The sequence below is a fragment of the Protopterus annectens genome, chromosome 13.part0 (assembly GCF_019279795.1).
Source record: "Protopterus annectens isolate FY-2018-M chromosome 13.part0, PAN1.0, whole genome shotgun sequence".
In the NCBI taxonomy this organism is placed as follows: domain Eukaryota; kingdom Metazoa; phylum Chordata; order Ceratodontiformes; family Protopteridae; genus Protopterus; species Protopterus annectens.
In genome coordinates, this window is record NC_056747.1 from 922,359,333 (window position 1) to 922,384,011 (window position 24,679).

General features: G+C 37.6%; 1 protein-coding gene across 1 annotated transcript; it reads right to left on the reverse strand.

Moving 5' to 3' along the window:
- Positions 1 to 2,326: 2,326 nt before the first annotated feature.
- LOC122787989 (melatonin receptor type 1C-like) lies at positions 2,327 to 23,279 on the reverse strand. Its single transcript, XM_044054915.1, has 3 exons — positions 23,135 to 23,279; positions 9,599 to 10,356; positions 2,327 to 2,452 (listed from the first exon to the last, which is right to left on the reverse strand). The coding sequence occupies exons 1-3, from the start codon at positions 23,277 to 23,279 to the stop codon at positions 2,327 to 2,329; spliced, it is 1,029 nt and encodes a 342-aa protein (XP_043910850.1).
- Between the last annotated feature and the right edge of the window lie 1,400 nt (positions 23,280 to 24,679).

Here is a 24,679-nt window from a genome sequence, read left to right on the forward strand (position 1 = left end):
AATAGTCCCTACTAAAATCTGATTATTTCTCCCAGAATTTTTGAAGCTCCATTGCAGCAGTTTTAGCCTCATCCTCCCTTGCCAGTAGCCCCTTACTATTACAAATCTACAATTATATTTTCCCCTCTTCTATCACTTTTGGAACTCCTCTAGCAATTAATTTAAGTACTCCCTTGCTCTTTGTCCCAGAAATTCTGCTGAATAGCCATCCTGAAATCCTTTCTTTATCAAATTCCCATGCTCAGTTCATTCAAAATGTACCTCTTGCAGCATAGGTATTTGCACTCTGCATTTTTTAACATAGTTTACTATTCCTTCTTTTTATATATACTTGTGAGGCCATTCACATTTAATGAGAATAGGGAAAGTACTGCCATTATTATAAGAAGTTATTATTCCCACCTGTTATGATTAACAGTTTTTAAACAAAATATCTAGTTTCAGCTTTTGGGTTACATGCATACATTAATGTTTCGCAGGCTATCTTTTATGTGGTTATTTATTGTCATACGCATTTGAATCTACATCATGTTACAAGACTTTTTGTTTTAATGAAAGCCCTCAAACAAAAAAAAATACACCCCAGAACACTCCCATTACCTATTAACTTAATACAAACACACAAAACTATGTACGTCATCAAATAACATAGTTTAACTCCTTTAATAGGAATAATTGTCCTAAATTGACAGCTATACTTGCAGGCTTGAATTGACCTATAATGAAGGTTATCCATGCTAAAATACATAGTGCAGCCTGTGCTTCTACTTACACTAAGTGCTACCTCTTTTTGCCTTATCTTTATCCTCTCCCAGATATAGAAAAAAAAGTATTCCATTTTTATTGCCCTAATCAGCTTGTCTCCACAGAAACATGAGAACCTTCTCATGTTGCACGATGAACATCTATTTGTTAAAGGACATTTTTTTCATCACATTCAAGGTTCTTTTATTTATTTACTTTCACTTAAAATTTGTTGTTAGCTCAAGCCAAGAGCCTTAATCCAGTCATTTTCCTATGCAAAAGTAAGAAAAAGCATATCAGTTTTACTTATACCATGCTCTTTTGTCAAGGCTTTCTTCTTTTTTTTTACAGTGCAGTGCCTAAATTTAGTAAAACTGAACAACAAAGAAAGAAAAAGGGAAATGGCACCTGTTTACTTTAAATATCCATATTACACACAAAAATAACATGTATGTCATGTTTTATAATAGTAGTGTTAGGAACAAAAACGGTTTTACTTACAGTTACCTCTTTCCTTCCTCTTCCCCTATCCTTAACTTTCTTCCAAACATTAATTACATGAAGTAGGGCATATGCTTGGGAGTCCCCTACAAGTTTAATAAAGTCAAAAAAGTCCAGTATTTCCAGGTTTTCTTGTCACTCCATATTTCATGAATGTGAATGTTGCTTTGTAATCCCACATTTATTTATTAATTTCCAATTTGCTAGCTTTCTTCCCATTGATCTCCATCTCCCAACTCCAATCTCTGGTTAATTTCCAAGGTATTCCTGTTTCTTCTAGTTACCTCCTGTGCTTTTTTTTCTGTCTCTCAAACATTTCCTTTGGAATATTGGAAAGGATTTCACTGCCATTGTCTCTCTATAAGCTTTGTTATCAAAAGAATGAGTAGCAGAACTCCCCATATGCTTGATAGCTCACTTTTGGTTGGACAAACTTTTGTATTTCCTCTTTAGCATGTTCTGCATCAAAAAATGACTTTTCCCTCCAGGAAAAATATTCTGAAGGTAGCTGGATACGGTGGCTTGAATCTTACATCTGTTTCTCAACATCCTCAGATTGGTGGAATAAATTTACTCTTCTTCTGCCTGCTGCACAGTGAGTAATCATTTTCCACAAACACTCTACTGTCTCCAACTTTTAATACTTTGTCCTTCTGCCACAGTTTTATCAGAATCAACTATTTCTGCTGGTAGGCTTGCATATTTACTATTAGAGGTCTTAACTGCTTTCTCATGGCCAGGTTTGAAACATATACATGATGTGCCCTTTCAATTAACAACTCTTAATGTGGAATACCAGTCCAGTTGCTTATTTGAGCTTTCATACAATTAATACAGTCTCCTTCCGTTTTTTTCTGGTATCTCAGAAAATCCCAGGTTTTCCCTAAGTGCTCTGTCCTCTAATTCTACCATTTTTTGAAACATCTCTTTTTGACCAGTCTCATACTCAGCCAGCCTTTTGGCAATTTTATCAGCTCATCTGAATATCTATTTAAAGCTCTGTCCTTTTTTTCAGCCTTTTTTATTTGAGTTGATATATTCCTTCAGTGTTTCATTTACTTTAATCAACTCTGAGCAAATTTTACTTATTTTGTTCTTCTAGATGTCTTACACCAAACCTGGAGCTTGAACTGCTTTTTGCTGAACAGCTGCATGATTCTTCCAAGCCACCTTTTGTGGATGATTTTCTTTCAAATTCTCTAAATTTCTTCTTTGCTGGCATCCATGCTATGTACTTACTAGCCAGTAAATGAAAATGGCCCAGAAAGTCAAATTCAATGGCTGTCTTTTCTGAATTTCTGTTTTCAAACTGGCAGAGCTCAAATTAAGCTGTTATTCAGTGTGCAGCCATCTTGAAAGTCAACTTTCTCTTCACACTGATACTTAATAGTCATTTAGGCCATTTAAAGTCTTTCATCTATCTCTAAATATACCAGTCTGTTCTCACTTAGATCATTCTTGGTATTTTTTATACTCTTGACACCAACTACTTTGAACTTCTTTATATTCAGTTGAAAAAAAACACCCCAAAATCTTTTTTTTTTGTTTGTTTTTTTTTTACTCATTTACCTGATGATCATCAGTCCCTCTCTCAGCAAACTGGCCTATTCATTCACCTTACCAGGGTGAGAACAGACCAAGAGAAACCATCCCCAAGACAGCTATTTTTTTCTATTTTTCAAGCCCTAACTCTTGCACTTGCTTGTTCATCTGCAGGGAATTAGCATGTCCATAACTTTTTTTTACTTTTTAAGTCTTTATAGTTGTATTCAGGTCAATGAAGCCAATAAAGCCAAACCCATTGACTCTATTGTCCTGAATGCAGCCACAAAGACTTAAAAAGTAAAAGAGTTATAGACATTCAGAAGCTATGTAGCTGAAACACTTGATGTCCTTAAGGGGTCATTGGCATATATTCCACAGGCCTCCAATACAGGAGGTTTAAAGTATCACACAGTGAAAGCTCTAAGATGCTATTTTACAGAAAAGGAGGTGAGTAAGTAAAATGAGACCTTGGTTTGGGTGGTATGGGCTAAGACAACTGAGATACTTAGGGCAGCATTGTAGAGTTGGGCCAATATCATGGATTAGATGTAAGTATGGATCCATACAGGCTGATTGCAGGTATGCTTGATGTAGGGAATTGCCACTATACCCTGAATTTAATATAATAATTTCTAAGATTGCTGTCCTCTAAGGAAACAAGAAATCCCAGAATACAGTGACCTTGTTTAATGAGACTACATTCTGTCCAATTGCAATTACATGAACACTTAGCAATTGTGTTAGTGATAGGCTCCCAACGAGTGCATACGCATACACAGTCACCACCCCCCCAAACAGACACGCACATCTATAAATGCACAATTTCAGCAAATAAAACACACTATGTTATAGTTTATGCTTCTGAACCGCATTTAAGCAAATAATATATGGCATGATATAATGTTTTCAAGAGGTGGGTAAAAAGATGAATCTTATTAAGAATCAAATGTTTTGAATTAAGAGATTTCCATATTATATGTATGGCATTGGTCATGTGTATTCCCTTTCTACATTTGCTCATTGTTGACAATTATACAAGTATTACATGATATAATACTTTTTGCTATACTTTCACATTGTTGATAATTGTACAAATATTATGTAATATGATACAGTGTATTTATGACCTGGGTAATTACATTGCTAAAATGGAATACTTTGAATGTCTAAGTTATATGCATATCATAGATTGTTATATTTGTTATGCAACACTTTACTTTGCATCATGGTATTTAGACAAATATTAGATGTCATAATACAAAAAACAGTGTGTTAATGAGCTGGGTGATAGTAATGTTCTGTAAAAATGCTTACTTTAAAGTAAGGGACTATTATATTACATGTGTCATATATTATAAAGTTAATATTTTTTCCAATTAATTTGTGGTTCAAAATATTTCCTTTGTACTCACAGAAATTGCCTAAAGTCATAAATATCTCAAGCAACTCAGAGAAATTCATGACAAGAAAATCTGATCAAATAATATTATGAAACTGCAGGATTCCTAAACAAGTTATAATTTTTGGACATGGTGACTGACTGTACAGATATACAGTGAAACAAATGTCAGACAAGACATTGCACAGAAATGAAACACCAGAGTACTATTCATCACATGGAGTTTGTAGATATGCTAGTAAAGGCATACAACAAGTAATAGCAGGACATCAGATACACATGGCATTAAATATACAACCCTGTCACAACAATAAATATATTAAAAAAGAGAGAAAGACATTATATTATTTCTTATTTTAATAGCCTCAAATATAATAAATAGTAATGGCATTTGATTAAAATTTTGCAGAATGTCTCCTCGGGTTCAGTGAGCTGTTTCAGGCTGTTAGCAAATGCATTGCATATTTGTCTTTTGAATTCCTGCACCCTCACATAGAGACACTAATTAGTATGAATCCTAGCATGCCTCCTGTAGCTTAACAGGTTGCCAGAAGCATTTTCACTAAATGTGAGTTTCAGGGAAAGAGAAGTTTAATGCTTTTCCTGCTAAGTTTGTTTTCAGCGTGAAAGTGATTTGTTTAGAAAATCACTGTCAGTGTTGTTTTCTGTAAAATTTGAAACCAGAAGTTTTAAACCAAATCCAAATGTCTGATAATTGTAAAAGTAAAGAAAAAAATGGTATATACACTGACAGGTTTGAACTGTGTAACTGGAGAGAGACAGGCAAGTACTCGGATATTGGAATGGCTGCTGGGGGGGGGGGGTCCTGGTCCATTACCCTACCTAGGGCCTAATTTGACCATAGTCCACTTCTGTCCTGTGGTGTGGTAAAGACGTCATTATGTGACCTTTGGCAGTGTCCATTGTGTTGGTTTACATTGTCAGGGCCTGATGTGATAGCAGGGAAGGGACAGAACTATGGGATAATTTGGATGCACTTTGAGGAGGCATCTCATGTGTTGAGCCTGATGCTCATTGCCACTCGTGACTTGGGTTATGCATATGATTGGGGGTGTAGACCATATTCTTAGGGGTGACAAGGAAGGGACAGAACTATGAGATGTGTGTGTGCAGCCTGATAAGGTATTCCAGATGGTGAGCTAGGGGAGCATCACCAACAATGACCTGGATAATGGCCATAAATGGGGTGGTAAGTTGTGTGCTGAGAGGGCACAGTGATGCTGTCTTACCAATGGTCTGTATAATCTAACTTGGGATAGATTGTACCCAACCAGCTCACTTCCAAGCTTCCTCATTGCCATGGTTTGCCACCCCATGACCTCAGCAGAACTGTGTGATACCTATTCCTATACTTCATCACTGTTCAGTTGATGCACACAGTCCCAAAAACAATGGAGCACACTCATCATGTCGACAGAGATGTGGGTGGCAGTCATCTGTGCTTTAATCTCTGAACTGCACATCCACTGGTTAATTCCCAGTACATACCTCTCAACTGTCCAGATTTTCACACAATGCCCAGATTTTTGCCTAATATGTTTGGTCTGTTTCTCATACAATTTGTGATTTTCTGGATTTTTGCAGCAAATTAGTGAGGACTGAATGCACTAAATAATGACAGGCATTTGAGTTTCAGGCTTCATATCCTTCAGAAAATATATGGTAACACAAGACCTTTTAGTTTAGCAACTTTCTAAGTTTCTAAAAGCAATATTTAAAATGTCTCCTTATTTGAGGGCTTTGTCCCCCATTATTTTTGGCTTTGTCCAGATTTTTTGTGTTAAGAGGTTAACAGTTATGTCCCACAGTCATCCCTATATCAGGGACAGTCCTGGAGTCATGGCAGTGGTGCGCCTCCATGTGCATATCTCTTATGGTGGGTATGCCCACCTAAATGCTGGCATGTATGTCTGAGGATGTGTGGGCTGGGGATACAGGTGGTGCCCTTAAGGGACTCAGAGTACAGGTTGCCTGTCATGCACTGATGAGGCTGTGGGCTCAACATGTACCTCTACAGGGGCCTCTGTAATGGTGAATGTGGGTAACACCCTCCCCCTTTAGTAGTATAGGCAGTACCTCTCTGTCATTAGACTGTGCCACTTAAATGTTCTAATCCTTGTGTGACACAGGTGCCTTAATGAAACCAGCAATATGCTGTCCTGTCATGCTGGACTCCTCATTATTGGAACCTTTGAAACCAAGAACACACATGACACTCTTTGACCCAGTGCAATACTTCTAGGTGATGGTCCACACACTGTGGTGGACCTACCTGTTGCAATATCCTGTGCTTTTTCTTTTGCTTGGGGTATCATATCAGGAATCTTTCATCACAAGTGCTGTAAAAATGACTATCCACAGTATTCACATTCTGCACCAGTCTCTGTTAAATCTCCTCTGATAATGCTTATCTGCAACATCTTTGAACAGGCAGGAAGTGCATGTCATGTGTGCAGATGGCCTGCAGGAGTAGTTCATTGTCTTGGCTAATGAAATTTCTCAAGGCATTGCCTCTCTTAGGTGGCTATGGCAGTACCTGTTCACTTGTATCAGAACATTAGTCAGTAGGTGTGTATGACACACTCTGCAATGCACATAACTTTGGCCACAACCCTTCCTTTTGTGCACCTGGATATCAATACACTTAATGATTTGCACAGCCTCCCCCTTTATATACTGTAGCCATGCCTCAAGATATGGTCTTGAAACTCTATGCCGCTTGCAGCATGTCTTCCCCGTGGTTTCCTATTTTGATGGTTTGAACCCTTACATCCACAGGTAGATGGCACCATGCTATGTCAGTGTTATGGGTTGCCAGTTACACTTACACTATGATAACAGTCTCACTACCATTGACATTCACCACATGTTGTGTTGTTACTGAGGTACTTTATCTGTCAGAATTCCTTACTTAACTCTTGGAAGTTCCACATATACAGAGGGTATATTGAAATTCCTCTATTTCGAAGCTGTACTGTTGTAAGTAGTGGTTCACAAAATGATACCAATACTTTATATTATGCTAACAAGGGCCAGTTAGCATGATAGTTAAACAAATGAGGCCAGTCAGTGCCACTTCCTGTAAATTGCTGCGAGTGTGCAGTGCACAAGCATACATATCAGCATGAACCCCACATGGTATGGTGAACACAAAGTGTGTGATCTATATGTTCCTGTATACAGTATGTGTACACACACAACACCACAGTGCAGCACTGAGTCCCTGCTGTAGCACTACATTGCATAATATCTGCTGCACAAACATCTATCCAGGCACATGGGACTACCATTTTCCTCTAAGTGGAAATGATTGAGTAGCCATGGTTAGTTTGGGCTGTGGGGAATGTAGGCCTTCAGCTAGGTGGTCCAGCAAGGGTCAGGATTTTCTTTCTGCTCAGGAAATGCAGGAAGCACCTGTGGGTCATTACAGTAGTCCATTCAGGAGAGCAGTTGCCTGGCATGAGCTAGCATGGGTGCCAATTAATAACACTGTCATCACCTGTTCTGCTGAGCAGTGCTGGCATTGTTAAATGACCTACAGCAATGCCACCCTGAATTGTTTCACCAGTAAGAAACAAAGGTTCAGTAGAGGTAGCCAGAAAGGCTCTGCATGCATTATTTTCATTGATATTGTCTTCTGCTTTCCTAACTATTTTACATTTATACTTAACAGTACATCCTTTCTTTTCCAGTAGATCAGGAGCCACGTCTCATCATGATTGGCTGACACAGTAGACAAGAGTGCCTCTTCAGACAGCAGAGTGTGAATGTGTTGCCTGCACTGGTGTTATTATCATGTGTATGTCTGGTGATCTTCTCACAATCTGTCTTTATATACAAGTCCAGCTGTGGAGAAAGGGGAGGACACATTGCTCAGATCACCTTTGTCCCTGACAGTTAATGCATCTATTGCTAAGTCACCAGTCTCACTGGCATGTCTGCCTCACAAACAGGAGGTCACCTGGAGGAGTTAATGGTGTCCTCTGTGTCTGCATCTTGGGAAGTGAGTGAAGACTCATGTCCAAAGGCTGGACAGGTGGACTTCTGGCATGAAGTGCAGAGACTTCTGACTGTCAAGGTGCATAGCCAGCTGGACGCCAAGTTAGGAAACATCAAGCATCTTTTTGTGAGGTTGGTCAAATCACAAGGCTGGCAGGCCTCAGACATAAGTCTTCCAGAGGAGCAACTGGCTCATAACATTAGACACCTGAACAATTGATCCCTGGGGTTGTTGTCTTATGGGCTGGGCTGGCAGCCAGTCTTGCCCTGAGCTCACCCTATACCTATTTTATTGTCCTTCCCTTATGCATCATTCATCATTCATTATTCATTGTCCAGCCCTCACCAGCACATTTTGTACACATGTGGCCATTCATTGTCCTTCACACCTTCTGTGTGTATACCACCCCTGTGTGTGTCTGTGTTCTATGTTTGTCATTCTGCCCCTGCTACCTACCCTTTTCCCTCTCCAACATCTCCATCCAGATCTCAGGACCTTCCCCATCTACAAATCCTTTGTAATATTTGCAAAAGGGATTGCCCACCCCCAAAATTTACCCCCCCCCAGCTAGCATGCCTTATGGTTACCCTTCAGTATTTAACTCTACTTGCTGTACTTTGTTTTCTTACTTTTGTATCTGCCCCATGTCCTTCCCATTTATGTGCTGAACAATTTTGCCATGCTGTTTACAGCTGAATTGGCCTTTCTCTGCTGTACACTCTGCTGCCCTTCTGGAGTAGAGAGGTGGTGTCTGCATGTATGTGACACCAGCACTGCACACGTGAACAGGTACTTACTAGGTCATGCTAGCTTGCCTTAGTTGTGATGTCCATCATATCAACCATGTAGGCTACTGTGGCATTGCTTGAGCCATACTACAGCCTAGTGCTGCTTATCTCATTACCACTGTGTTTTTCTTTTCATATGTGACCCATTGCTTGGTATACATGCTTTATCTACTGCATAATTAATATCTGATTTGCTCTGTGGTACTTTGCACAGCAATTTAATGAAATATTATTCCTACACAGATGTACAACAGTTGGCTAAGAATCCTGTCATCTCCAAAACAGCAGCATATTGTATCTTTGTATTATTTGTAGAGCAAAGAATGAAAATAATATTAACAAAGATGCCCCAGCTCTTCGGCCTCGATGAATATGGAATCGTAAAAGTTCATTATATAAGACTCATGGAATCACATTGTATGTTATTCTTATTAATAAAGTAAATGTAACAGCCATTAATTGTTTTTCTTCTCCCCCACCCCTCCCCCCTGTAGTATATGCAAAGTCTATGTCACCTGCATCTTTCATTTTGTATAATGCTATACGCATTGGTATGTATTTCATTTCATGTCATCGTTTGATATGGACACAAAGGTTTGCACAGAAGGACATTAGTATTCTTTTGTATTCCTTACGGAAATTTTTGTTCAGTAGGCCATACAAAACTCCATTGAGGCAACTGTTAAAGTAAGCCATGAAATAAGTTGATGAAAACAGCCAGCTGGGTATCTGGGTTGTCACAGCGTCAGGGTTACTAACGACAACAAGAGCAATAAAATTTAGTGGGCCCCAGCAAACTGCAAAAAGTACAAAGACCATGAACATAGAAAAGAAATGCCGTAATTCATGTGGTTTCAGTTTCTGCTTTTTGTCCTTTCTAACTTGATACTTTACTTGAAGCACAAGGGCCCAGATCCTTAAGTAACAAATTATCACAATAGTTATTGGTAACATAAAGTGGACCACTACTATTACAATAGTATATGTTGTACTCACAGTCTGTGCTAAAGTACATGAGTATATACGTGGATCATAGCGGAGTGTATCAAAATATACACATGGGAGAATAGCAATGATCGTCAACATCCAAGTTAAACCTAGCCAGCAGTATGTCTTTTTAAGGCTGTACAACTTGTCATAAACCTTGGTGTGGCAGATGAAACAGTATCGGTTGATCGCTACTGCTGCAATGTTGAACACTGACCCAACGACACTCAATGCCAGAACAAATCCACTTGCTTTGCATTGAATCTCTCCTAATATCCACCCGTCATGAAACATAGCTAACAAAGTAAGAGGGTACGGATACACAGCTATTAAAAGATCAGCCACGGACAAGCTGACAACAAACAGGTTACCTAACAGGGAAATAAATCAGACAAAAGAAATCAAAGTTACTATGCATATTCATGAAATTAACATAAACCAACATCAATACTGCAGAGATTTTTTTCAGTCTTTCAAACTACCAGTAAACATTTTTGAGTCTGTTGCTTTGCATGGACGCATGCATGGTGAAGCTAATGCTACTGTTAGAGACTGACTTTTTTTGTTTAGGAATATTACCAGAAACTCTATTTACATTTATTCAGACATGTACATGGTCTGAAGAAACAATTTAACCTTTATTGCAAATCGTGCGAGAAAAAGATGAATAATACTGTTGTGGAGGATAATTCCCTGCATTTGTTCACTTCAGAAGGTTTTGTGCATCTTCTATTGTCTTGCACATTCAAAAAAAAGATAATTAGCACACAGCAGCAAATATTACAGTAGTCAAAAATAAAAAAGTAATAAATCCCAGGTTTAATGTGAAAATAGGTAACTGGACAAAGTACTTGATAGATATGTTAGGATTTGCAATAATTAGTATTGAATGTCATTATCTGAGAAGGCATTTTCATTATATTTCTCTTTTAATGATACATTTATATAGGACATTTTACAAATTAAAGGCAACATTTCTTAAAACTATAACCACGTTTAAAGAAATGAATGCGTACTTTATATCACAGCTGAAAATGCTAAAAATAGTTTTTTAACAGATGGTTATGTGTTCAAAGGAAGGATATTTGAAAAGTCATTGGCTACCAGCACTTGCAGTTCAAGTTGACTACAGAATTATTACCCAATAAAGATTTAACAGCACTAGTATGAAAGTTGTTAAATAACTTCTGAGGAAACAGTTGTTAAGTACCTAGAGTCCAGTATAGTAGTCACAAGATGCAAGGCAATCTGGAAGGCGCAGTGGTGCAGCGGTAGCGTTGTTACCTCACAGAAACAGGTTCTCCAGGTCGATTCTCGGCTGGGGTGCCTTCTGTGCAGAGTCTGCATGTCCTCCCTGCATTCAAGTGGGATTCGTCCGGGTGCTCTGGTTTCCTCCCACATTACAAAGACATGCGTCTGGAGCATTTCTCCCCAGCCCTCCGCTGAAAATTGGCTTTGTTCCAAGTCAGTCTTTCTTGGTTAACAAATGTTAAATGAAAAAAGAAGAAATACACTGTTACACACAAAGCCCATGCAAGTGAGTGGGATGGATTTCTTTCTCTAGATACATAAATTAATAGAAGAGTGAGGTGCTGTGAATGTGATGTACCTGTAGTTTAGACTGTTGAAAAGATTGGCAGAGTCCACAAAAATCTATCTTTAATAAGCATGTAAAGCAGCCCACTAGCTTGTGATTTGCCTTACTCAACACAGCATCATCAGATGTAAAGCACATAAAAGTGAAGCACAGTTATGTCACAAACCAAGCAAGCAGTACAGAAAACAGAAAAATGTGCCCAAATATGTCAGGGGATTATTGTGTAGTTTTTTTCAGCAGGTACAGGATTAAGGCCTGGTAACACAGAAACATCCAAACTGACTCCATATCATTAATATCACCATCCATGAGGCTCAGAGGAAACTGGTCAAAGACCAGTAAAATGAAATTCAGCTTGATGAGTGCCTCTGTCACTTTCTAAACAGAGCATTATTTTGTACTTTATTTGAATCTCTGAAAAATATTATGTAATTTTGATTTTAGGCTTTTAGCTGTCGAGATCTTCATGGAGCTGTTTGCAGATATAAGCTGAAGATGGTGCACATTTTAAAATATTTCAGTGCTTTTTTAACAATACTGAAAAAAGGCCTTACATTCTTACTAAATGTACATAACTCGGGAATTGCAGATAATCTATTTAAATGTAGATGAGACAAGTAAAAGCATAATGAAATACAGTTTTGGATAGATATGTTAACAGGATATGAGGTTCTTCCGGCAGCTTTCTGCTGTACTGCAAGATGTGTACGCTTTGTGTTTCCTGATTTGTTGTACTGTGTTTCTCAAACCAAATGATCCTGAGTTCGTCTAAGAAAAAAGTAAGGTATTCTATCCACTATACCAAATAGGCCAAACAGCTTTTAACAAAAGCATGCCATATGAGCAGATGTCCCCTTTAAACACCATCTCTGTATAGATTTAATTATGTTCTGTGTGCCCATGAGCTAATTGACAAAGGTGGGGCAAAACTGCACCATTACTGTGCAGCAAAACTGTTGATAACAAGGTTTAGAAACATGTTGATGTAGACAAATCACAAAAAATCTGTTCTAAAATAATAAATATTGCGGGAAAAGTACACCAGATTATGACAACCTCTATCCATTTCCTTTGATGGGTACTTGTGCACACTACCTCTGTATTCAATTGTGATCATAAATGATGTTCTTAGTAACTGTAACTCACCAACTAAAGCCAGAAAGTACTATTTTTATTCAGTTTAGTATGGAGAAAACCAAGAAAAATCTCAAAAAGTTATATGATGACAATTCTGAAATATTATCTGTGTGCCCCTTCCCCACCTGACTCAATACGGTATCTAGCTGTAGGTGTAAAACTATTATGGAGTTTATGTAGTATACAGAAAAGATGTTATAATGGAGTCATGGGTAACAGAAAAAGAGCTACCTATTTGATATCTAAACCTTCCTGTAATGCACTGTTTAAATAATTCCTGCCCATAAATGCATGCAGGATCTGTCTTATCAGTAAAAAGAGGCTGAAGTAAGTTATCTATGTGTCTCATTCTTATAATCATCTCTTGTAGGAATCCCCCATCTGTTAGCATAATAACAAATTACTTATCTGAAAGCAAGCTGTGCCTAACAGTCTGAAACAATGACATTAGCATGACAATTTTCTAAACAGTGGAAAAGCAGGCAGTCACGTGTATTTAGAATAACATTCTGAAATGACAAAACAGCAGACAAATATGACAGGTTAAAAGCAGAGTTAGGACAATTAAAATTACAGAAATATGCATCGTGCAAATACACACTCTCTGCAAAATAAACCTTTCAATTCAGTGGCTGGTAGACCTTAGCATTTTTAAATATTTCAAAGAAACATGGTACAAGACAGAGTCCTTCTGGTAATAAACAGTATTTATCGAGGAGCAACAGTCTCTTTCGTACAGAATGTAATAGCAAGCATATTCATTACCTTTTCTTTACTCGGGCTATATTGTGTTCTATTGAGCACCCATATTTCTTCCCCCCCTACACATCCTGCAGTCTACTTGAGTTAGGTGCTTTATAAGGAATTGTATAGTTCTGTAGAGTGCCAGGTCTGTGTAGATACATCTACACTCGAATAATCACTAATGTGATACTTGATGTCACCGGATGATATAACACAGGAAAAGGTAGAGCGCTCACAGACAAGTTTACAGTTATATCGGTGCAAGATTCCAAAGCAAATACGGAAACCAAGAAAAGGTTATTTATTAGCATGTATAGCAGTCCATTCTAAAAAGACTGGTTTGACACAAAATATTGTCATTGGGCATAAATCACGCAACAGTCAAGCAAATTATATTACAAACTACTCAGTCAATACAGAAAATAGATTCATATGCTAAAATATGTGAAGAGACATTATTTATTTATTTTTTCCATCAGATGCTTTCTTAAAACCTAGTAACATACAGGATCTTAACCAAAAATCCAAAAGGGCTCCCCATCCCTAAATTTCTCTGGGAATCACCAACCCTATGGCTCAAAGAAATTTGTTCAAGGAGAATGAAATAAAATGACTGTACATGATGAAACAATGCAAATGATGTTGTGATGTCTGTATAATGGAGCTTTTCTTCCCAGGCCTCTGATGAAAAAGGGCACTGCTCAGTCAGACTTTCCTGGTACACAAAATGTCAGTAAATAAATAAAATCCATCTGTTGTATGTTATAGGCCACATCTAACTGGATTATTTTTGTAAAGCTTTGTTAGAATTTATGAAAAAAAAGTTCAGTAATTCCAGTTTGTAGATCTCTAGCTATCTGGCCTGCAAAGGAAGCACCCCAAATGAAAGCTGTCATGATCATTACTGCTCTTGTTTCATATGTAGTAATCTCTGTAATGGTAAATTCCCTTTAACATTAGCATCACTGAATATATTCAACTGCTTAGCATTCTATAATGAATGCAGTCACTATGGGGAAGAAAGTGGGGGACACTGATTTTATGTTTTTAAGTTGTGTACCAGTGTATAGGAACCAACATTATCTGAAAGATCCAAGTCCATATCATGTATGTCAAGGCTTTTCGAAAATATTAGTTAAAGATGTCACATGCATTGAATAATGAGTTGCTTTTTAGGACTGCTGAAACACTCTCCAAATCTGTAAAATAGCTGCAATCAGTTTCTAATTCCCTGAGACTCTAGCTGCATGTACAATGGATATAGAAGGCTGTGCACTGCATCCTTATTCAGTTCTCTTGCAGTCATGCTCCCCATTTTTATAATTTCTAAACTAATCATATTACCCACTTAAAGCCTAAATTGTACATTCAAAATTACTGTTTAATGATCAATCAACCGCATCCATAACCATAGTGTAGAACACATTGCAGAAATCCTAACAAAATGATGTTACCATAATGTTACAGATCATATCTTCAAATACCTCATGGCCTCTCTGATAAAATCCCCAAAAGATCTAATCATTAAAGTTGCTTTTATAATTAAACAGAGCAAGAGAAAAGTATCCAGTTGTGTAAACTCAAGACTAAGAGTCTCTAAATGCATTCCAGTGGCTGAGCATCTTTCTGGCTATACTAATGCAGGAAGACGCATTATTGCTTTAGGGTGGTTAGTTTCAAAATTAAATATCATGCATAGAACCTGACTAGCTGAATGGGCAGTTTAAGATGGCTGTTTTCTAGCAGCAGTTTAGGATGGCTGTTGGCTAGCTAGGCAGCAAGCCAGGAATCAGAACAAGGAAGTAATCTTCATGAATAATTCTTGAAGACAACTATACCAGGTTTGCCCTCCAGTTAAACATATATTTCATATTCCTTTTTTAATAAACAAATTTTATTGAATGTACATGAGAAGGAAAATTTTCATAGGATCACAGGAAGTTACTAGGCTAATGACTCTAGGGCCCTTACATGCCGAGCCAAGTTCTCCCCTTATTTCCACAATCAGCACCTAATGCCCATATCCAAGTGGGACACAAGTTGAACCCTTGGGGTGAATTTACAGTTACCCATCCAATCATCCAGATTGTGTTTGGAGAGGGCTGATGAGGTGCTCTGTTTGACATGAAGTGGGAATCTGTTCCAAATGTGTGGCAATCTCTGGGAGACAAATCTGTCCCTCCAGCAGGTTCTATTAATGTCACATACCAGGTTAAGGTCTTTAGAGTCAGTAATCCGTGTACCATTTGGCTTTCGGATATACAGAATTTCCAATAAAGCAGGGTCAAAGATTGCCTTATATGAAAGGCAGAGATCATCTCTGAGTCGTCTGTATGAAACAAAATAAAGTGACAGTGATTTCAGATGATCCACATAGGACAGATGCTGAAAACCTTGAATTTTCCTTGTGAGGAACCTTTGTGGTTTCTCCAATTGCTGCAGGTGCTTGGAAAGGTCCATGCCAAAAGGGGGCATTGTACTCAATTATTGGCCTGATGAGGGATGAGTACAGGCAATGCCCTTACTTATGAGATGAGCAATATAGAATGCCCTTCTTACCACTGTGGAGATATGGTGATCAAAGGTATGATTGCTGTCAACCTGTGTGCCCAGGTCTCTCACCACTGAATGCATACTTATGGTGTTGCTATTGATGTGGTAGTTAACAGGAACATTGCTCTTACCGAAAGGATGATAATACATTTTTTGCATTGAGTTTAAGGTCATGACTTTGGCACCAGTCATTTGTTTGTGTAAGACTCTCTTGTAGGATGTTGACATCATTTGGAGATTCTATGACCACTCCCAGTTTGCAGTCAGCAGCAAACTTTGTCAGCCTCAGACCTTTAGTTTTTGCTTGTACTTCAGAGAAATAGATTCCAAACCAACAGGTTAGCTATGTCCACAGGCTCAGTATATGTGGTATCATTAACTACCAGTTCGGCAAAAGTCTGGGCCTTTCCTTTTAGGTTACAGATGTAACTAAAGAATGCCTTATGGTTGTCCTTAGTTGAGGAAGCTAATTTGGATTTGTAGTTTGCTTTGGAGGACTTCACAAGAAGTTTTATTTACTTATTTAAGCTGAGTAGGGAGTGTTTCCAGTTTACGGCTCTTTCCATCTTACTCTTAGACAGTAATTTCTTCCCCTTATTATAAAGCTATTTATGGCAGTCATCCACCAGACAGGTTTGCTCTTCCTTGAGGAGCTTGATTTGGTTCTATCAGGTACGGCCAAGTCAATGCAGTTATACAGATGTTTGTATAAAGCATTGGTGTAGAACTCGGCATAATTGCCAATTCTGTCTAGGGGGGTGCAGTGAAGCTATTTATACTATTGAGACAGTGCAGTGGTGCAGTGGTAGTGTTGTCACCTCACAGCAAGAGGTTCTCTGGCTCAATTCTCACCTGGAGTACCTTCTGTGCAGAGTCTGCATGTCCTCCCTGCATTCGTGTGGGTTTCCTACGGGAACTCCAGTTTCCTCCCATATTACAAAGACATGCATCTGGAGCATTTCGCCCCGGGTCTCTGCTGAAAACTGAGTTCATTCCAAGTTGGACTTTCCTGGTAAACAAATGTTAAATAAATAAATAAAAACGTACCATCTCATAAGATGTTATAATCTGCTTTGGAGAAGTTTTTTAGTTTAGTTGCTGCTGGGGGTGGTGAAGTCAGGTGTGATAGTTACTTGGACTGAGACTGATTTGTGGTCAGATCTCACCAGGGAAGACCTCACAGTGGGGAGCTACAGTGGTCCCTCATATTGGTAAGCACCAAATACAGGATGTTGGCCCTCCCTTGTGGGAATCTCAACCAACTGGTTCAGGGAACTGGAGTTAACAAAGTCAAGGAATCTATAGGCAAGTGAGTTTGAGCACAAGTATTTTCCCCAGTCGATGGATGGGTAGTTAAAATTGCCAAAAACATGCTGTTCGGATGTATCTTGATAGACTCAAGTAGATCCAAATAGGCAGGGTGGGTGCCCTGATTCAAGGAGGGGGTCATGTAGCTGGTACTGACTTGAATTGGTGTCCTACCAACAGATAATTGCACCTGAAGTATCTCCAGGAAATCATACTGTTTAACGAATCTAGAGGTGCATTTATCTTTAATAAATATCGATACACCACCTGCTTTCGTTTTCATGCCTTCTGTTTGTGGTCTGAACATGTGGAAGGAGGTGTAGCCCAGTATGGCTGGGGTGCTCTTTACAGCCTTGAACCAGGTCTCTGTGACTGCACAAATGTCTGCGTCTTCCAAGGTGAGGACTGCTTCCAGTGAGAGCAGTTTCATGTTAAGACTCCTAGCATTTAGCAACATAACCTTGAGGTTGTTTTTATATAGAGATTTTATATCAGGAATTTTGTCCTTGAGACACTGCCTAAAAAAGGCACTATGGGGATGCAATAGCCTTAGCCAGTAGCTATGGGGGTGACAGATGAAGATGATCTCTGGCAAAGCATAGAGGTCTGTCGATCATGTCATCCCAGGCTGACAGATACTAGATCCCCTTAGAATGCCACCAGAAACTGAGCCAATTATTGAAGTCAATAATTTTCTGTTTGTAGTGAGGCATCATCCTAGGTGAAGGTAAAATGCTGCTTAAGGCTAGGGACATACTTGCCTGAAACACATAATCTGACAGCTTATTCATGTCTCTCTTCATAAAGTCCAGAGAGGTACATCTCAAGTTGTTCACACCAACAAGGACTATGACAGAGTCATAACAGTACCTGTTGTTGAGAGACCTGAGTGCATGTGTGATAGGGCAGTCCTTTTCCTTATCTAGCCTGGTGAGAGGGACATCTGTGTATCTCACAATGGAATCACCTACGACTAATATATTTGGTTTTGTGTTTTGCCTTAAGGGCTTGACAGGTAAGACAGTGGTGTGTGTGCATGCTATTATGTGTATTGTGTTCTGTAGAGGAAGACTTATGTGTAGTGTGTTTGTGTTTGTGTTTGGGAGGTCTCTGGTGTTTAGATTTGTTTCTGGTGAGGACCTCCACATATGAGGTATGTGTGATATGTGTTTGGGTGGAATAGGAGGTGAGATGTGCATGCTGACAACCCACTCATTGTCATATGTACTAACTGGTGTGTGAGACAGCATGGATTCATGGTATAGCTGCATCACATGTTGAGTTTGTGTGGACTAGGAGTAGAGAGTTGTTGGTGAACATGAGGCAGTTGCTGCACTGCCTCAGGACGCCCATGTCGATCAAGCTGCGCTGACTTGAGAAACTGTGGGAAATTGTCATCCATAGTGTTAGGTAAAGTTATACAGTCAGGAAAAGAGGTCACACTTAGGAATGGCTAGTTGGTGAGAGGTTTGTTGGCACCTCTGAGGCTAGGCTGAATGTTCCACCTGACAGTAGAGCAGGGACATGAAAAGCCTCTGGAGGACCATAAGCAAAGTGCTATGGGAAAATTTAACAACCAAAACGTTTGTGGCTATAACCCTCAATTGTAACCACCACTACTCAGCAGTGCATAATGGTGAGCTACACACAAACAAGCACAAACACGGGGCTTAACTAAAACAAGAAATAACCTTTTTAACTCAAACTAGCCAATAAGGATGCTGTCTCTGAGCTCTAGTCCAATCACCCCCAATCAGATGGTACCCAGACAGCACTTTCCTCCCACAAGAATGCAGAAGGGCCTTCACCAACAAGGATGGCTTGAATTTGATGTACAGAAGTTACAAAACAGACCCAGAAACAGCAAACCTGAAACTGGGCTATGCTACAGCTCATCTAGTACAATATAAAGTAAAATGTGGCAAAAAAAAACAGTTCAGAGAATTCAAACAGACAGTGGAATGCAAATACAAATGCAAATACAAATTAAAAGTGCAATATAAGAGCAAAAACAAGTACTTATAGTTAGTTGGAAGCAATGGATGCCTCAGATCGAAGAGCTGGTTTTAATGCTCAAGTGCTACCAAACAGTATAGATTCAGCAAGTCTGAATCTGGCCTATACTATAAAATGCAGAAGTACTAGAAATTCAGAGTGCATAGAAACACAGTCACAACAGCAAAAGACAGTTCGAATGCAACAGCAATTCAACATGCAGACATTTACAATATAGGAATTGCATTACAAAGACAACAAAATAGTAGCATGCAAATCAGTGTGTTTTAGCACCAAAGACCATTAAGGAGACAGTTTTTTATACAGCCTAGTCTCAATAGATGGCTTTTTGTGCTGAGATGAGCAATTGCAGTAATCTGTAACTGCAAAATGGATTTCTACCAGTTAAAGCTAACTAATTTAGTATATTATTTAAGTAATACAAAAATTCATGCTGCATAGATCTTCATACTAAAGTACAATATTTGTTTAGGAATTAATTATGTTAGACCCAATATTTGTGTCTTACCTCAAAGTCCACAAACATAACAGTTGCTAGGTCATAATGGTGTTACTGATATAACAACCACATGTTGCTCACTTTATATAGTTCAGCATATTTACTTGTTCTTCTTCATCGATTGCTTGGATTTTAACATAACCATGCTAAACATTTGTGTGCTTTATGGCTGATGATGCTTTTTTCTGTGAAAACAGACTTTTCCTTTGTTTATGTGCTACTTTACATGTTTATAAAACTTGAATTTTCTTAACAGTCAAATTGTGCTATTTTTTTTTTTTATTTACTTTCTTACATTTGGTTTTGATGATCTACAATGGGATAAAGGAAATGCTTTATTAGCATTTTTCTCTTACTTTAATAAGGTATTTAGCATACCCTCAAAAAATAGTGCCAGGAGGACTTTGGGGATTATACCAAATGCAATACTTTCTGAAGAAATAACAGAAGTGTTTTATATGACAGTGTAGCATTCAATGTAGGAAAGAAATTATCAGATGCCTTTATAAACAACAATTTAGAAGAGTGGGCTGAAAACTGAAGGCTGCGTCTTTGCTAGTCACAAACATTTCAGTGGTAGAGATATACAAGACAGAAGGAAAAGAAAAAAACAAATCCTTAGTAGGGTTGGAATACCAGTTAAAATATGGTGTTTTATGCAACTCCAAAAAAAGGATTTAATACCATCACTAAAGGAGCAGTTCTTGGGAAATGTATATAGCTGAAAAGGTGATGCTAACAACAACATGGTTAAGGATCTTGGGGTACTTGTATCAGATGGCCTAAAACCTGTCTAGCAATACAGGAAGTCAGTAAAGAAAGAGGTACCAGAACTGGGCATGGTTGGAGAAAATAGGCCAGGAAACAGAAAATTCAGGACCAAGAAGGTAAGGAATAATATGATTAAATATATATATATATATATATATATATATATATATATATATATATAGATAGATAGATATATTCACTTTATAATCTCAAAATACTGAAATATCAAATTTCAGTATTTCAAAACTATGAAGTCGAACCTGTAAAATGCCAAAACCCCAAAACCGCGAAAGTAAAAATCGTGAAGTTAAACAAACCATACACCACACCACACATACACCATCCCACCCACACTACAAAAAACAAACAAAACACAAACAAATACAAAAACAGAAATTAACAAACCTACACTATAAATAAGCAGGAGGGCAAGCCTCCCTGTACCCCTCACACCCCAGCTAATTATAATAACTCTCTATACTAACTCTGACATTGCACCAAACAGAAAAAGACACTAAACTCACAACAAGACATTCTACAGTCTCCTCGCACACACACATCACATATATACAAACACCACCACTTTCAACACTTAAACACTCATACTTTTACCTGCCTACCCAAACCCATACGTACAACTTCCAAACACACTCACATACACTCAAACACCTACCCAAAACTCTTACAAAATAGGCACTTACCTTAAATTCCACCTAATTCCACACACTAAACCGTACACCATGCACACAGTACATTCCAAGTCACATACCGGAAAACCATAATCACGGAGTCGACATTTCCGGATTCGCTGTTATGCAGTTTTGCTATTATGAAAATTTGACTTTAGGGTCTCGAAATACTGAAATTCAGTATTTCAGTATTTCAAGATTATAAAGTGAACCTATATATATATATAGATATATATATATATATATATATATATATATATATATATATATATATATAGTTATGTCAGATTATAGAGTTTTTGGAAACTCAAACTTTATATGGTTGAGACCATATGTTCAACATTAGGAAAACTCAAACAAAGCAAAACAACCAAAATCTTTGTTTTTGCAGAGGGGTAAGTCCCACTGCATCCCCCACACGACATGAAAATTATATATATATATGCCAACTCTGAGATCACAGTACAGTGGGGAAAAGGGTGAGTTCCCCAATCCCCATTGTACTGATATCTCCATATAAATGCTTCAAGTTTTCGGAAAATTGAACATATGATCTCAACAATATGAGTTTAGAGCTTCTGAAAATTCAGTAATTTGACATAAATCCACATATCAATATGTATATATCTATATCTATATCAGCTGCATTATACTGTTTGCAGTATATCATTCCTCAGGCAAGTCACTCTAGAACTTTCTGCAGCACAATTAGTGCTCTTCAGAGTATCAGCATTTGTGTCTGCCATTTCCTTTATTATCCACTGGTGGATTTAACAAGATTCAGAATCATATTGGAGGTTTCATATTTTTGTTTCTCTATTCTTTTTTACAAACATATCAGTTAGTTTGTGCCAGGGGATGTTTATTTCTTTCAAAGGACAGCAGTATGTTTATTTCTTATGTTGCAAGTATAACTGACCTGAAGAAAGAAAGCATAAGTCATTTTATATAAAATACAAAATTTTCTTTCTTAAAAAAATTAAAAAACACAAAGTAATCAATTTAAGCAGTAATAAATCTTGTAATCGAAACTTCTATATGATATTAAATATAATCTGCATGTTCCATATTTTCCTTAAACCTAAAAATATTTTACAGTCTGTAGACATTTACATCAATAAATAAGATTCTTCCCCCAAAATGCTTATCCTACAACAATGTGGTAAGCAGAATAAAAAAAATAGAAATTTTTTTATCGTCACAAAACAATCCACGGGGGCATGTTCAGTTAAGTAAAACATTATGAAAGACACTTGATAAGTTACATAATGAGACTGATATTCACTGATATATTTTGTCATGATGGCTGCTATTAATTTAACTTCAGCATAATTCAAAACTGCTACATGATGAAATATATTAACTTTGAAAAAAAAAGAGATATTACAGCATCCTACATTTGTTAAAACAATATTAAATGAAAAAAGATACACAAAGGAAATTAATTTCCTTTGGTATACTGGTCAAATAGTTTAAAGTGTTGAGGAGGTACTGAACAGTTAAAAATCATGCGTTATAAATATAACCTTCGCAATTGGTACTAATGTGTGTGTGTGTGTGTGTGTGTGTGTGTGTGTGTGTGTGTGTGTGTGTGTGTGTGTGTGTGTGTGTGTGTGTGTGTGTGTGTGTTTGTGTGCACATCTGTATGTGTTTGAAGTAAATACAGTGTTGTTTAAAACTGAAGAAATGAATTATAGCATTTAGCTAAGCTACAAAGGCATCAATGCTTTTAGCAAAAATATATCACAATTTAAAGTTATATATTCAGTGCATGAATACCATGCTAAATGGTTTTAAAACTGAATACTAAGATCATGTTCTTAATATTTACATACCTGTGTTTCTGAGTTTGTTATTTCGGAGTACAGATAAAATGACCAACACATTCCCAACAATGTCCATCACAATGGTAACAATAAGGACAGAAGCCAGTCCAGTGATAGAATGATCATTATAGTCCTCAGTCTGATTCCAGAACATAGTGTAACTTACTCTGCTAATAGGCATGGCCAGAGTATATAGTCCTTGAAGATTTCATCTGTATTATGTAGTTATCTGATCACAGAGTTATTAAGAAAACTACACAAATAAAAATGTTTCTCTTCACAAAATTATGTACATGCTTTGCATTAACTAATTACTAACATACCAGCCATTTTACATTTTACTCCTGCATTTTGAAATTCACCTAAAGAAAAGTTTGTGTTCTTAGATTAAAATAGTTGTGACACTTTGAAAACACATTTATTAGTTTACAGGTAAATGCAACTACTCAAAATAGTTCATTAAGTGTATTCCAGCAACATTTATTTCTACAGCAATGTCATGTAGTGAAGGAGTATGAATAGTGTATATAGTGTCTAGTGAAATCAATAAATATTAAGGATACAGTCTGTTAGTCTGTGTGACATATTATCAGGTATGTGCTAAAGTAGAACAGCTCAAGTTATTACAAACCAGGTTTGCTTTATTTCATGACTGCAAATAGTTCCCTGCCACAAGGACTCTTTTTTTATATCACTTAGTTGAGTTTTTATTGAAGCTTTATATTCTCATGGGACAATATCTACACAAGAGACACACCAAATTGTTCTGTATTGTGAGTGCTAATGTATTTTCTGCTACATGTTTTTAATGAAGTGCTGACAATGTATTCATATTCTCTTATGAAGAAATGCGTCTTATTGTCTCACTTTATAACAACATCAACAGTTACTTGCACATTTACTCAGACACAGCTGTGTTAACCCCTTAAATTATGTAGCTAGCCAAACTATGCTTGTCTTTCATTGAAAAGCGAATATGTTGATAAGAACAATACTAAATGCTCAGCATAGCATTCTAACACAAGTGGAACTTGAAATGTTTCATCCTTTGGTTTCAACTCCTGTAGAAAAATAAATAACACATTTATATTAACTTAAAATACATTCATATTTAGAATTTATATTTGGAAATGAATATTTAATTTAGCGCATCCAGTCAAAATGCAGAATGTTCACACACTCAAGATGGACAAAAAAAATGAAACACAGAGCTCAACAGGATGCATTTGACAATGGTACTGATATGGTAAGGGTGTTGTTGTTGTTTGTCTTTCGGCTTTTCCTAGTAAGGGGTCGCCACAGCGGAACTCCGGTCCGCTAATGATTGGCAGTAGATTTTTATGAAACGCCGAGGTGCCAGCTCGACACCCAACCTTCGACGAAGGCATGCCCATTTACGCACGCATGTTTTTCGAACATTACCCAACCACAGGGAGGACAAGCAGACTCCACACAGAAGGCAATGGTAAGGTAATGTCCAGTAAAAACAGAAACTGGCTGCAATAGGAGCACATGAAAAAAAGCAACATCAGAACAGTATAGAGCCTCTACATT